Below are 14651 nucleotides of genomic sequence, written 5' to 3' on the forward strand. Positions count from 1 at the left end.
ACATCTTCTACTTAACTTGAGTACAATTATAATTTATCGCTGCTCATAACTTTTACAATTAATAACAGATTTTCTTGAGATATACCTTGCCTCTTGACACTCAGGCGCCATGCACTTTCTCCTTCTTTTTGACAATCGAAGCGAGTTGAATGTCGATAAGTCGCAAGAATCGGAATCATAAAGTCGATCACCCGCACGAAATTACACTCGATGTTAGGTTACCTTCTGGCGGTACTTTGTATATTTAATGACTTTAGGGTTCCACGTTCCACTATCTAAATCGGGAGCATGGCTGCTCTCAGGCTTCTCTCTGCCTTCACGTTCCTGGTTTTATTCGTGTTTATGCGCGTCTGATGCAGCTGACAATTTCATATTGAAAAAGTCACAGGGAAGTTTCGTCGATCGAGACGTCCCGTACGATTGATCGATGACTGACATCGAATCAGGAGTCACCTCGCCAAGGCTATAATAAGGAAGTATGGCTGCGACAGCGAAGACTATACTGCCCGAGGAGAGCGAGCTGAACGTTCAGGAGCTGAATGTCAGCTGGCCGGTACTCCAGACCGCGTCCGTTTACATCGGCAAGGCCTGCGAGTGGTACAACAATGTGAGTTACCTGACGACCGAATCTCGAGATGATACCGTCGAAATGTACTTGCGTTTATCCGCGTCTTTAGCCATCTCTCTGAAGGCTTACATAATGTGTTTCAAGTCTCTGTAGTTGCGTTTGACATGTAAATAATAATTTCATGTTTCGTACGACTCCTTTTTTCTCTTTGAAACAATTTCTATGGTTGCTAGTTTCAATACAATTCTGGAAATAAAATAATTTATAAGTAAATTAATTTCAATTTAATTATATACAATTGAATTTAATATTATGCGCAATACACAAGATAAGTTATTCTGAATGTGTATAAAAAATTATATCTTATTAAAAATATTTAATTTCTGAAATTATAGAATTAGTTTTGTAATTTGAAATATATCTCAAAAATATATATTCGATTGAGTCATCTTAGTTATGATAAATTTATTTCTTCTTCAGGAATTTATGTTATGTAGAGAAGAAGAAGGCGACCCACGTCGTTGCCTCAATGAGGGAAAACACGTGACTGCTTGTGCAATGGATGTTCTTAAAAAAATGAAGAAACACTGCCTGGAAGATTTTAATGCATACATGTACTGTCTCGAGAGATCATCAGGATCACTAGATCTTACTAAGTATGTTTTATATCCCATTATCTGTTGTAAAAAGAAGAAACTAAATTAAATCTCTATTCACAATAATGTAACAACATAAATGTCACTTAGATGTCGAAAAACACAAGCTGCTTTGGATGATTGTGTTAAGAAAAATATAAATATAGAACGTCCACCTTTTGGATACTTTTGCGAGGCCAAAGTACACAATACATCGAGACCACGACCACCGCCAAGGGATGAGCCTATAACATTTCCAGATCCAACTCCTGGACTATCACAAGACATACCACGTGAGAAAGCGAAATATCATAATCGCTTTTGGTATAAATCTTAAATCTCTTGATAAATATCATTAGTACTTTGGTCACGCTGCAAAAATTATATTCGCAAGATTTATCAAATAATTAAATAATTATTAGGGAATCGAGCATATGCAATTTGTAGTATGCTTCCGAATATTGTAGGAACGTTTGTTTCATTCGAAAATGAATAAAACTTGTTATTGTATATTATCTTGTGAATATAAATTTGTGAACAACAAAGTGATAAGTCGCTTAATTATTGTTGTTAAAACTTGTACAAATATAAATATAGAGCAATATAATATTTTTACTTGTATCTTCAATTATATGTATAAACATTTAATCATAGAAAACTAATATAAAATTACCCATATATTAAAATATAAATATATTATTAAATTTATATTAATATATTCTAAAAAATACTTTTGCATCTAGTCGGGTTTTAATTGTATATATAAAACTCAGTTTAAATTAAGTTAAAGCAGATTATGTAGGACAAATGGAATATATAGCTCTGGATAACAGGATAAGAAAGATAAGAGAAATTTAGTTTGATCGAGTTATTCAATAAAATTATTTCATTTGTTTTATGTCACATCATGTCAACTTTAATATAACAAAACTAATTGTCAAAATGAGCAAAAATATATCAACATATTTTTGTTTTGGAAGATACCTAATAATTAATGAAAACAGTATTGCTTTATCAATATTACTACAGCATTTTATATACATGAAACATGATGAATATCATTAACAATAATTTTGTTTAGTATATTCATAATTCTTTCTCAGTCATTCAAATCTATTCCAAGAAACATGGATATAATTTTTGCAAAGCGCGTACATATATCTTTAAAATATATGTCGCAAAAAAGATCATATTTAAAACCAGTCACATTCAAAAAATGTAATACCGGTTTTAATTATGCAAAATATATATATATGTCACATAAATATTTCATTGTCAATTAAACAATATTCTTAATCGAATATCAAGGAAGAAATGCATTCTTATGCAATCTACAAGTCCATGTAAAGCATTATTATGTGTTAGCTCCATGTAATATCGTAACCACTCCAGTTTGCACTCGGCGCTAAATGCACACGTCTTCCATTATAGAAAAACGTCACCACACCGCGATATCCGGATCTAGGAACGCCGCTCTGTAATATCGTGTTACAGAATCTCGAGTATTACTTATATGAAATACAAATCCTAATTAAAAAGATACATTACCCTGAAATCATCCATTAAACCAAGCAGTTTGGTGGTATTTTTAAACGATTGACGAGTATAATATGGTATCCGTACCGGACCGGGAGCAACTATATTCCCACTCTTTAATTCTGTATAACTAACCACTGTTGATTGGTATACTTGGTTGACGAAAGCTATATCGTAATTATCCTGTGGAAATTATATAATAATTTATATGTATTTTATTTTTATTCAACATATACTTGCTAATCTAATATTCGCTTCCTTACTTTTAGCAAGTAGGATAGATTCATCTTGGTGAAAGGCACAAATTGTTCATTCAGCTTGATGTATTTTAAATGTTTTTCAAAGAATAAGCCACTAGAAATAAAATAAATTTTTTACTACTTATATTGATCAAATTATGCTAATTAATTTCAAATTATGAAATTAGTATATCTGCTTAACAGTGCTTTTTTTTAATGTAAATATAAATATATAAAGAAAATAAAAAAATAGATAATTACTTGCTAACTCCAAGTTTACCAAATGTCCTGGTTCGCGATATTTCCGGGCGGATGCAAGCTCTATTCTTTCGCTGTTCAGGTTGTCTTATCCAATCATCCCAATATCTATATAAATAAAAAATATATTATGAAGATGAGTATTATCAAGAGTAAATCGATAAATAATTCGACCATAATAAAAATATATAAATATATGATAAAATTATACTCACGACTTTGGCCATTTTGATGCAAGCTCCAACCACAAATCGCGTGTGAGCATCCAACCTAAGCCAGGAAAGAAATCTGTCCTGTAAAGTAAATGTGGCGCATGCTCGTCCACCAAGCCGGCTTTACCATTATCATTCCACGCTGACACACACCATAGAGAGCTATCATTTACTAATAGGGGATAAGTCCCCAGGAAGTACTCGTAAAAGTCTGGAGCAATATCCAAATCATCTATACAAAAATCACATGAGTAAATTACTCCCATCTAAATGTTATCTTGCAGAGATGTATGTTTGTTAGATAAAATACTTGTTTAGATTTTACGTTGATAAAGATTTAATTATTAATCATACCTTCAACAATAATTGCAGTACTATATCCAAGCTTTATAAATACTTGATTTAACGCCCATTTATAGTGACGTGCGATTTTAAAGTAGCCTCTAAATTTCTTTTCTTTAGGTGGTATTTCAATATCTGATTGATCAGGTTGCTGAAATAAGGATGATAATATTAATTCATAGGAGAATATAAATTAAAATATATGCACTGAAAGAAAATAAAAAGTTTTTATATAACACAAATATAATATTAAATAATATATATACCTTTATATGTAATAACTGATTTCCATATCTTGCTATGACATCAGCAGTTTGTCGATGATCACAGTCCTGCGATACAATTATTGGGAATTGTTCTTTACTAGGTCTTAATCTTATTAATTGCTCTAAACACCGGTCTACTGTAACACGATTACAAGAAACAACCAAAATAGCTATTATTGGAGATCCATCAGGTAGTTTTTGCTTCAGAGTAGTGCTCTCGTGATTTGTCTCTGTCTATTGAAAAAAAAATTTGAGAATCAGATATTTGCAAAATCATATATTTATGAATTGTAATTATATTTGGCAAATGATTGAAAAACAAAATAATTTTGTAAGATTATTATAGATAAAAAATAAATATATATATTACAGATAAGATAGTATCATGTGTTGGTTTCTGTTCACTTTTAGATTTTCTCTGATCAATGTTACTCTCAATCTTTTGCAATAAGATGCTTTCAAATTTATCTTCATGTTTTTTATTCTTATTTGTCTCAATCTCATTTATTGGTACATGGGCAGCATTTGATTTTTCATATTCTTCTAAAACAACAAATCATGTACTATTTTTTTATCTATTTCTTTTTTATGATATAGAGTGTAATTTTGTTTAAATTGATCTTACTCTTACGACGTTTATTCTCATTGATTCCTTCAAGAAGCTCCTGATTGATAATTATCTGTTGTTTTACTTGTTTTTCCAATCTGCTAATTTGATTTGACAGTTTATCCTAAGAGTATAAGGGCAAAGATATATATATAGTTATTATTATATATTTTTTTACGATAGGTTCTAATAACATCATAATATCTTTTTCATTTACCTTATCCTGATCCTTGCCAACTGATTGCTGATCCAAAAATAAAAAGTATGTAGCCACAGCCCATAAGACAAGGGACCCAAAAATTATACTGACTGATCTATTCCGCATGACAAAACCAAGTGTCACCTTAGCTGTAACATGAAATTGTATTACAAAGCAAAGAAAAATAGAATACAAATAAAACAATGTATAACAAAGTAAATAGATACTAACAACGATTCCACACGCTGCAGTACACGTCAGTACATATTTATTATACATGGATCCCTAATAACGTCCTCAATGTGTTTTATTTCTTCTGTAAAGTAACAACAACTTATAAGACATGTTATAACATATCTCGATACACTACAGTTGACAATATTGACATAACAATCTAAGTGTTACTTACATGTATTGATTATATCATATCCAAAACTGAAATCGTAAATCACAGGGAAGTATCGTACTCCATGTCGCTCAAAGAAAATGCGCTATTGTAAAATGTATCATAGGAAAAAACGAGATGCATCATTCACGTTTCTCACGTGGACAAAGACAATGTGCGTTACGCGAGAGGAAAAACAGAACGAGATTTCGCTTCACATACATGTATGGGTCATTCAACGATCATCATCAACGACACATGGACATCACTGAAAAATAAAAACCGATCACTGCGATATCATAACAAAGACGAATATTGAGAAATTTTGCGAGGCACACGATCAATCACGTGGCGATTAATGACATTTTGCAACGGGGGTGACAAGGTTACTTACCATTATAAATACTGGAAGCGATACGGAGCGTTATACTTGAACTAACTTAATTCACTATTATGTATTTAATAATTAAATTACGCGAGCTCGTGGCGACTCATCTCTCGAGTGTCCGCAGTCGTTCGAATCAGAATGTTGGGCGATAAACGCGGCTCTGCGCTCTGCCTCTGCGTTGCAGACAGTTCCAGACTCGGTAGCTGTTAAGCCGAAGCCTCTATCTCTATCTCATCTGACAATGAGACCCGTGTCTTCTATTCTGGCTGTGTTCGCGATTCACGAAAATGCACCTTTGCGTGACTGCAGGATAGAATATCGTCCTTTATCATCCTTTATCGCAAAATTGCTCGCCGTTATCCGATATAATTGCGATATGCCGATACGACAGCCTGCGCAATTGACAAGCGCGCGATTTAACGCTAAGCGCGCGCCACCGATATCAATTGATGTCAATTGGCGGATTGAGGATTGGCTCGGGATTCGCTTAGGCTCCTCGTTTCTCCCTTCAAGGCGCAAATATAGCTACTAATCTTATTTACTTTGTGAGATTGCAGATTATTAGCTAAGAATAAAATTTAGAAGTGACACTTGAAAATATAAAAATTGCTCCTTTCATTAAATCTATCATTTTTTCATACGAAAAAATTCTTTCAAGCAACTACATCGTCTTCTAGAAATTATTGATTGCACGTTACGTTATATCATTTAATTTATAATCAGCTGAGGCGCGAGAAACAAGAGTCTGAAAGCGAAATAAAATGTCAGTTTGAAATAGGATTGAAAAGGACGAAGTCGCCCGAGACCATCACAAGTCGTACCCTGTTATCAGCTGTCATATCAGTTTAATTTATCGACACATGGTTGTAACCGAACGCGGTCGGATCAGTCTCTCAAGTTCACCACCGTCGCGTTCGTATCGTTTGTTTTTGTTATATTTATCAGCGGTCATCTCTCTCCAGGCGCATCATATCACAGTTGAGCGCAAGTACGCATCGATACGTGTCGTCTGCGTCGTGTATTTTTGACAGCACGTCTCGACGGTCAATTGATGGTCATCGAGGCGTCGTGACGTACCGTATCTGACATTTTTTCCTCCGGGAATAGAACGCGCGGAAAGAAGAATAAAACGAGGAGGAAAGTCGAGGGGGACTCAGATATTAACCGTAAAGAAGATTCGCGACATGAGAGAGATGCGATAGCGAAAATGTATTGTACGACGCTCGGGAGATGGTAACGGAACCAAGTGTCAAGCTTTCTCGGAGCTTGATTCTTGTTAATTTTCGCGATAACATAACAAGTACGGCAAGTACCCGGCCGCCAGGACTGACAGCTCTTTCTTGACAGCTTTTGCAGGAGGGACGCGGTGAGGGTCCTGAGCACCGGCGAAGTTTCCACCGCGTTGAGACCGTTTTACTTCACCGTTCATCCCGACCTCTTCGGCCAATATCCCACGCAAAGGGTGAGCATTTTGAGATAGCTGCTGTAAGTATATCTCGCGCCGAAACGTTCGAAATGGTCGATAAAACGTTGACAATTTTACATCTTCTTCTCAATAGGTAGGATCAAGTCAGCTTTAGCTTTGAGTTCTCTTTGTCCTCTCTCTTGCTTCTCCTTTTGTTTTCCCAAGTTCTGAATACACATTTGTCATCTGGAATGTAAAACAATGACTCTCTTGTATTTAAGGTAAAAGAAAGAGAGAGAAAAAAAAGCAAATGCAATTAAAACGGAATATCAATCGTGTGTTGTTTGTGTGTGTCTTGTGCACTTTTATCTTGCTTTTTCTCACGCGCGTCTATCATGACGTATATCTCATTTCGAATGCGTAAAGTATACATGGTGTACGCGAATCGTCGATTGGTCTGCGAACGAGTCAGCAGCGCAGTTAACGTGGCGTGACACAATGCACGATATTATTTTTAGACACCCAAGGAATTGTATTTACGACGGAATGTTTTTGATCTTTGCACGCGTGCACACGTGCGCGCGCAAGGTTACTCGAATATATTTTTTCTTATCGCACACATTGACAATCAGCTGTTTTCTTATCGCATTATCAATGAGACAATCGCGTGAACAGAGCTGTGCTAAGATACCACGTGAGCTAGATCGATGATATTCCATATCTACTGTCTGGAAAAAAAAAAAAAAAAAGATTCGGTTGAAACAACCAGTGTATTTTTTTTAAATATTCTCGTGGAAATTTTTTAATATGCATAATTATCATGGATATTTGTCTAAGGATCAAGGACATCGAATTAACGCCAAGTTTTTTAACATGTACCGAGAATTTGACAGAATTTTAACATTGGAGTATATATATTTTTTTTATAATAAAATAAGAGAATTATAGTAAATATAATAAAATAAGTCACGTATGTATAATTAAGTGTTAACGTATTTATCGTAATTACGATTTATTATAATTAAGTGTATAATTTCCAATAACGTTAAAAAACATATATAACATTTAAAAATAATCGTATGATCTCTTAAATTTTTATTGTAATTTCACATATTAATAATATATAAATATTAATATATGAAATTACAATAAAAATTTAAGAGATTATACGACTTATTTTAGTATATTTACTATAATTTTATTATTTTTAAATGTTATATATATTTTTTTAACGTTATTGGAAATTATACACTTAATTACAATAAATCGTAATTACGATAAATACGTTAACACTTAATTATACATACGTTACACACTTAATGGCGATAAATACGTTTTCCTGTGTATACATGTAATTAAAATGCAACTATGGTTTGCGTATAAATAACATGAACCATAATGGTTTAATCCATACCCATACAGCACAGAGCATTGCAGCAATATTACAGAAATATTACAATGTTGTTGCAACATTGCAGCAATATTGCAATATTGCCGCAATATTGCTGCAATGTTTTGTGCTGTATGGGTACGAATATTATAATCACAGCAATTAACAAAAGATGCGTTATCTTTGATTAGTCACTTTTGATTATCTATAATTCAAAACAATTCTATTTATAATTTCATGTATCGCGTGACGTGATATAAAAAACACATTTAAAAAAGTAAAATACATGTACAAAATGCAATCAAGATACTCCCATATTAGGAAAAATGCAACGCGTAAAATTATATAAATAAATTTCTGTTTTAAATTATAAATCTCACATTCTCAAAGTGGATTTTAAATATAAACTTTAAAAGGGAGAAAAAAAGCTAAATTTAAGATGGGAAATATTCTAGCATAAATATCGTTTTTTCGAGAGAATTTTTAAAATTGTAAATTAAAAGATGAATTAAAAATACATTCTCTTTTCAATTTCAGCTTTCTATTTTTTTATATTTTTAGAATATTTCTAAAATGTCTAGTGAGTTTTATCATACAGTATTTTACGTTTTTTTCCAAATGATTTTTTTTTCTTCATTTATCAACTCTGATAAAAATGTTTATTTATACAAACAGAGATATAAGATCTACCAAGAATTCTAGCACTTCTAGCATGATAAACGATAGAAAAATACATTCTGAAAGATTACATGCCTGTACTTGATGATTAAAATGCCACTTATCATTACTCTATATTTATTTACTTATAATCAATTAACATTCCATTGCTATATTTGAGCAATGTTAAATAACATTTCTATAGTTGATAGATTATTTAAATATTAAAATCTCTCTTTTCAATAATATATAATTTTTAACATTTGCAAACTTATGTCTACAATATAACATTATATACATTGTATATATTTCTATTAATTATAATATGCTTTTTACAGACAGTGAATGAAAACTCTCTGAAACAATTGAGTTCAATCTTAGAAACTCTACAACAGAAGCAACCTATACGGCCAACCACCTTACCTTTTTACTTGCGCTCTAAAGATGAGAAAGAAGTGAAAGCTGGTAAATTTACACTTGTGAAAATACAATTGAAAGAAAAAGATTTAAGACAAGCAATACTATCTATTTTAAAAACATGCGATCTACCTACGACATTTGTCGATAAAATCGAGGAACAGAAGCCTCCTGTCACAAAGTACAAATCTAAATTTTGGCAACAAAGACATTATGGAGAAAGGATAGATTTTTCAGAATTGGAAGATGATCCCATTTATGCATCGATAATCATGAAACGAAAGATTAACGCAGAACCAGATACATTAAAGTATGTACAACATTAAAATAATATCAATTATTGTTAATAATATTTTTTGTTTTTTTATTAGGGCTTATTTGGATAAACACATCAATGAGGTGCATGTAAAGTTGGAGGCATGCAGATCAATGAGAGAGGAAGTAGAGAAATTGGAAAAAATATTGTGCAAAATTTTGGGTTTAAAGGATATTATCTGGGACTGCGGGTGGAATATCGCTCATTATCGTGGTTGTTTATTAGCTTTCCAGGCTTTAGCAGAGCATCATCCAGAATCCATGGAAGTATTAAGAAATCGGACTCTCGTATTCGCAAATGACACTGGTATCAGTTTAGAAGGCAATGTTATGCTAAATTCTGGAGAAGTCAGGCACAATTGGCTCGATGTAAGTTGCAAAATTGTTTAATTCTACAAAAAATTTGCCTTCGTATGTATTAACTCTTTTGATTTTCGTAGTTAATAAAAAACGTAGAAAAACATGATGCTGTATTATTGAAATTGCCGGCAGTTGAGAAGACAGTGTCCCAAGTACTCCTCGATATTAAAGTCGGTCGACGGTGCGTAATACATCATATTATTTGAGTTATGTTTAGCTCAGGGTGCTCTATATGTGCAGGAAATTCATGCCTAAAGTAATGGTCGGCCAGTATGAACGACAACTACGACAATTCACAACTACACTCTCAGATTACCGTGGCAAGAGAAAGTATCCGAATTCTTGGCCGGCCAGTCTATCAGCTTATGAAATTGTCATCGAAGCGTTAGTATTATTATATAAATATCTTTGTTTGTAGACAGCTGTTCCATCTCGTATACACAAATATTTCTTTATAAATGTGTTTGATGATTCTGTGTAGTGAAGCAGGTCCGTTGATGTTATCGCCGACTGGACAATTCATCGTACCATCGTCGTGTCCAAGCTTCCTTTTAGTGAATTTCATTACTGAAAATTTAGAAGAGGCTACAAAAAGATTACATCATTATAATAAGTAAGAAATTTTATAAAAGATATAACATACATTTTGATTGAATTTAGATTAGTGTAGATGTTATTACTTGTAGTGTAGATGTTACTATAAATATATATATCTGTTGTAGCATAAAACATGTAGAACGAGAACTTCATCAAAAGACTATCAAAGAATTAGGTTTAACCACACTCAACAAAGATGATAGCATCACACCAGATCTGATGATACAATGTTGTGAGCGATTGCTTTTACATAAAAAAAATCTAGCACCATCTCTTGAAGGTGTTATGCTTTGGGTTACTCATTATTATTCTGTTATGAGTGACGGTGTTCTTTGCGTGCCATGGGATTGGAAGTTTAAAAAATGAAATTCATTAACACAATTATTATTAAGCTATAATAAAATATTAACGTATTGTATCATGAATTGCGCCAATGCGGATATTTGACAAGTTTCGAGAGATTTACAGAACACATAAATGATGCAATTACAAGATTCTAGCGATTTAGAGTAAATAATTATTTGTATACATGATAGATGAACTATTACAAATTATATTATAATAGTTAATATTATTATAATCAATATTATTATGCAGCAGTTATTGACATGTTTATTAAACAACAATTTAAATGTTAACTCTTGCTGAAACTATTATACTACTCTTATTAATGTCATGTGTTTAATTTCATAAGAATAATCAGTGGGTCCTGTGAGAACATCTGTTAAATATGCAACTAAAAAGAAAATGAAAATGATGAAATTACTGTATATTTTTAACGTTAAAAGTGAAACTAGTCTTGATACCACTTGTATAAGGCTTAGTTTGTATAACTCAGATATTCGATGCTGCATATGTTGTACAAGAGAATAAGGTACACTTATTCATTCTTTCTCTATATATGTTTTTAACAGATTTAATTCTATTGATTCGTGGTTTAAAAAGTATGTAATTTATGAACTGATTTATGAAAGACTAAAGAACAATTAAGACTAAAGAATAAAAAATCACAAATTTCGCAATAAGTTCTTGTACTTCTTTGAAAAAAAGTCGTATTGTAGATTTATTTTGTGTTCTAAGATAATTGTTCTTTTTCAAATTGAAAAATTCTCTTCCCCTTACACATTTATCAAACAGCAATATATTCTTGGAAGACTCTCTTTGTCTTTTTGAAAATTAAAATTTTCGTAATTTGAACTTGAATTTGAAATTCTTCGAATTCAATTTTTTTTTGTTATCTTTATACTTTATTAACTTGTTTAAATTTCGTGCTTTACAAAATATCGATAATGAACACTAAATTTTCTAATAATAATATTGATGATCGCGATTTATACTATTTTCTCATAATAATAACGCAAATATTTATATGCATATTTTATATACATACTAAAAATTGATACAGATGATATCTTCATCAGTAGTCCATCGTACGATAGGTGCAAACACGCGCCAAATCAAGAATTTCAAATCTCTCTCTCTCTCTCTCTCTCTCTCACTTTAACGCTCAAATATATATTTATCTCGTTTTAATGTAGACATTTTTAGAGAGTGCAAGCAACGTGAAGATCTTGGGCCTGTTCTTTTTAGCTGCACTGCTGCACTAGTGCAATTAGTTAGAGTGAAAGAAAGTATGTTTGTCTCTTTCTACCTTATTGCACTAGTGTACCAATGCAGCTAAAAAGAACAGACCCCTTATGTAAGCAAGATCGCCATGAAAAAGATTCGAAAATCCCTATATTATCTTAAGCTCCATTGGCTCCATCATCATGAAGATTGACGCACAATCATATGAGTCGAGATAGTTGCTTAGCAACCGTTTGAGAGATACAACAAAATCTGAAAATTACAGATGCATAATACATGTCTAATTTTAATTTTCACGTTCTACGATACTTTCTACATAGATGATAAATGAGTTCCTTAAACACAAGACAATATACGACGATTGTGATATTGCAATATGTTATATTACTCTTTGATATTTGTGTAAATTCATTCGCAAGCTTTGCCAGACAGCATCCGACAGATTTGCTGATACTTTATGTGTATGTAATAATTTTTATTATTAGATTTTTATTATTAGAATTTTGTTTAGTCATCTGCACTGATTTTTTCTTTAGGATCCAAGATTTTTGTCTTATTGCAGCCCTGACCCTTCTCTTGGTGACCTTCTTTTCTACTTATATTTTCCAGGTGAAACAATAATTTTCTCTTACATATATATAATACATAATTTCTAGCCTTTTCTGTTACAAAAAATCTAAGAGAGAGAGATATGTAAGGCATTGAAATTATCTTTTAGGCAGGTTTGATACAATTGTTATATACAAGATTCCGTATAACATTGATATTGTGTATAATATATATGATACTATCAATCAGTTTGCACACATGGCATATTACTATACATTGGTCATCGCCATTAAAACATTATTGGACAAAAGGATTTCATATTCTTTATTCGATACATAGAACAGGTAAAACATCAAAAAACTGTGAAGAATCTCTCTCTTTGATAAAGATATTATGATTTAAAGTTTTATATAAAGTTGCAGTGTTGTATTATTACTTTTATAAGAGAGCCTCTCTGAGGATTGGTGATCCAAGATTTTACAAAGGCTCTGTTTGGGTACAAAAACAATTGAGTATATCATAATTATGTAAATAAAATTTTAAATAATCAAGATTATTGTGTGTGCAATCTTAATATAAATGTAAGAATACATTTGTTTATATTTCAAATTACACTATTTTAAATTATTTATGCAGTGCCTTTGTATTTATAAAAATTCATATAATTATAATTACATAGACATATTCATATAATTATAATTACATAGAACAATAAGGTTGGCACACAGTTTATATATGTCAAAATATATCTAAACTATCTATATTCATGTATTATACATATACAAATATATATACATTTTTATATACACTATGTAAAAAACTTTTATTATAAAGTAACTTTATACATTATTTATCTTATGTTTAAAATTGTAAAACAATTTTATAATACTGAAAAATGATACACGTAAATCAATATACATGTTAAATATATCATTGTCCTGTAAAAGATGTTTCCTATACTCTGATTTTTGATAAGTACTATTTTTTAATAGTACGTATATCCATTTGTTTAACTATATATTTCAGTACTAAATTGAATCTCATTTGTGAGAACTTATAATACTTATGATGTCTATATTGCATCTTAAAATATAAAATTCTTGTAAATAAAAATGTTAAATTGCTTTTTTTTTTTAAGAAAATAAAAAGAAATTTGTTGGGGGAAAGAGAAATGAAACTTTTGTCTATTATCGTACCAATAGCAGATTTGTATTAAAATATAAAATTTTTAAAGGGTTAATATCCTTCAAAATAAGTTTCTTTTTTTTTTAATTTAATGATGTATAGTGTAAATTTGTACTATAAAATTGTTTCACAATATAATTGCACAAAATAAATGAGTCTAATGACATATGTAGCATATGACATATGACTTGTAACTAGAAAATTATGTTTACAGGAAATATTATAGCAAATATTAGTTTTTACATATTGTGTATACAATGTACATTGCGTATACTTTGTACATTATTATATTTAATACATAGTGCAAATTGAATCAAATCAAATTATAACCAATTAAGGTATTATTCGCGGCAATAATCCACTTTCAAAATTAACATATTGAATGCTCCTTATTGTGATCTCACTATTAACATAAATTATAAAATAGTTGCAACGAATAAATCATAATACTTTTAAATTCCTGAATAATATAAGCACATTGAATACTGTTATTGGTGAAATAAATGCATTAGAGCTGTCAGAATCCATATTATCTCTATTCTTGGCTACTAGGT

General features: G+C 31.2%; 4 protein-coding genes across 8 annotated transcripts; 3 read left to right on the top strand and 1 right to left on the bottom strand.

Annotated features, from left to right (window-relative positions):
• The first annotated feature begins 245 nt into the window (after positions 1-245).
• Positions 246-1814, top strand: Nd-19 (NADH dehydrogenase [ubiquinone] 1 alpha subcomplex subunit 8). The gene is made up of 3 exons (XM_083087187.1): positions 246-607; positions 1049-1224; positions 1315-1814. The coding sequence occupies exons 1-3, from the start codon at positions 479-481 to the stop codon at positions 1538-1540; spliced, it is 531 nt and encodes a 176-aa protein (XP_082943313.1). The 5' UTR covers positions 246-478; the 3' UTR covers positions 1541-1814.
• Positions 1815-2194: 380 nt separating this feature from the next.
• Mgat1 (alpha-1,3-mannosyl-glycoprotein 2-beta-N-acetylglucosaminyltransferase) lies at positions 2195-7488 on the bottom strand. Of its 3 annotated transcripts, none has more exons than XM_083087172.1 (13): positions 5642-7488; positions 5272-5515; positions 5094-5178; positions 4881-5011; positions 4682-4787; positions 4427-4596; positions 4057-4290; positions 3803-3941; positions 3452-3680; positions 3240-3344; positions 3003-3093; positions 2752-2922; positions 2195-2678 (listed from the first exon to the last, which is right to left on the bottom strand). In XM_083087172.1, the coding sequence occupies exons 4-13, from the start codon at positions 4986-4988 to the stop codon at positions 2565-2567; spliced, it is 1467 nt and encodes a 488-aa protein (XP_082943298.1). In that variant the 5' UTR covers positions 4989-5011; positions 5094-5178; positions 5272-5515; positions 5642-7488; the 3' UTR covers positions 2195-2564. The 3 variants fall into 3 exon arrangements, with proteins under 3 accessions (XP_082943298.1, XP_082943297.1, XP_082943296.1); XM_083087171.1 differs by having other exon boundaries at positions 4427-4599; positions 5723-7486; XM_083087170.1 differs by having other exon boundaries at positions 4427-4599; positions 5642-7486.
• LOC145964427 (T-cell activation inhibitor, mitochondrial) lies at positions 6591-11836 on the top strand. 3 transcript variants are annotated; one of them, XM_083087168.1, is made up of 8 exons: positions 6591-6868; positions 6983-7120; positions 9426-9814; positions 9876-10188; positions 10260-10360; positions 10402-10563; positions 10661-10792; positions 10902-11836. In XM_083087168.1, exons 1-8 carry the CDS (start codon positions 6866-6868, stop codon positions 11140-11142), a joined length of 1479 nt encoding a protein of 492 aa, XP_082943294.1. In that variant the 5' UTR covers positions 6591-6865; the 3' UTR covers positions 11143-11836. The 3 variants fall into 3 exon arrangements, with proteins under 3 accessions (XP_082943294.1, XP_082943293.1, XP_082943295.1); XM_083087167.1 differs by having other exon boundaries at positions 6592-6868; positions 6983-7097; XM_083087169.1 differs by having other exon boundaries at positions 6592-6868; positions 6983-7097; positions 10420-10563.
• A 659-nt stretch (positions 11837-12495) lies between these two features.
• Positions 12496-13463, top strand: LOC145964439 (transmembrane protein 138). The gene is made up of 4 exons (XM_083087188.1): positions 12496-12824; positions 12900-12972; positions 13082-13256; positions 13329-13463. Exons 1-4 carry the CDS (start codon positions 12691-12693, stop codon positions 13433-13435), a joined length of 489 nt encoding a protein of 162 aa, XP_082943314.1. The 5' UTR covers positions 12496-12690; the 3' UTR covers positions 13436-13463.
• Positions 13464-14651: the final 1188 nt, after the last annotated feature.

Source organism: Camponotus vicinus, unplaced genomic scaffold, assembly GCF_025532165.1.
Source record: "Camponotus vicinus isolate PSW18456_S1 unplaced genomic scaffold, iyCamVici1.0 SCAF_13, whole genome shotgun sequence".
Taxonomy (NCBI): domain Eukaryota; kingdom Metazoa; phylum Arthropoda; class Insecta; order Hymenoptera; family Formicidae; genus Camponotus; species Camponotus vicinus.

Coding starts and splice junctions, on each gene's coding strand:
- Nd-19 (XM_083087187.1), top strand. CDS start 479: ATGGCTGCGACAGCGAAGACTATACTGCCCGAGGAGAGCGAGCTGAAC. Junction 608..1,048: donor CCTGCGAGTGGTACAACAAT/GTGAGTTACCTG, acceptor TTTCTTCTTCAG/GAATTTATGTTATGTAGAGA. Junction 1,225..1,314: donor GGATCACTAGATCTTACTAA/GTATGTTTTATA, acceptor AATGTCACTTAG/ATGTCGAAAAACACAAGCTG.
- Mgat1 (XM_083087171.1), bottom strand. CDS start 4,988: ATGCGGAATAGATCAGTCAGTATAATTTTTGGGTCCCTTGTCTTATGG. Junction 4,291..4,426: donor CACATGATACTATCTTATCT/GTAATATATATA, acceptor TTTTTTCAATAG/ACAGAGACAAATCACGAGAG. Junction 3,094..3,239: donor GGTAAACTTGGAGTTAGCAA/GTAATTATCTAT, acceptor TTTTATTTCTAG/TGGCTTATTCTTTGAAAAAC.
- LOC145964427 (XM_083087168.1), top strand. Junction 9,815..9,875: donor GCAGAACCAGATACATTAAA/GTATGTACAACA, acceptor TTTTTTTATTAG/GGCTTATTTGGATAAACACA. Junction 10,793..10,901: donor AGATTACATCATTATAATAA/GTAAGAAATTTT, acceptor TATCTGTTGTAG/CATAAAACATGTAGAACGAG.
- LOC145964439 (XM_083087188.1), top strand. CDS start 12,691: ATGAGTTCCTTAAACACAAGACAATATACGACGATTGTGATATTGCAA. Junction 12,825..12,899: donor GATTTGCTGATACTTTATGT/GTATGTAATAAT, acceptor TTTTTTCTTTAG/GATCCAAGATTTTTGTCTTA. Junction 13,257..13,328: donor TTATTCGATACATAGAACAG/GTAAAACATCAA, acceptor TTTTATATAAAG/TTGCAGTGTTGTATTATTAC.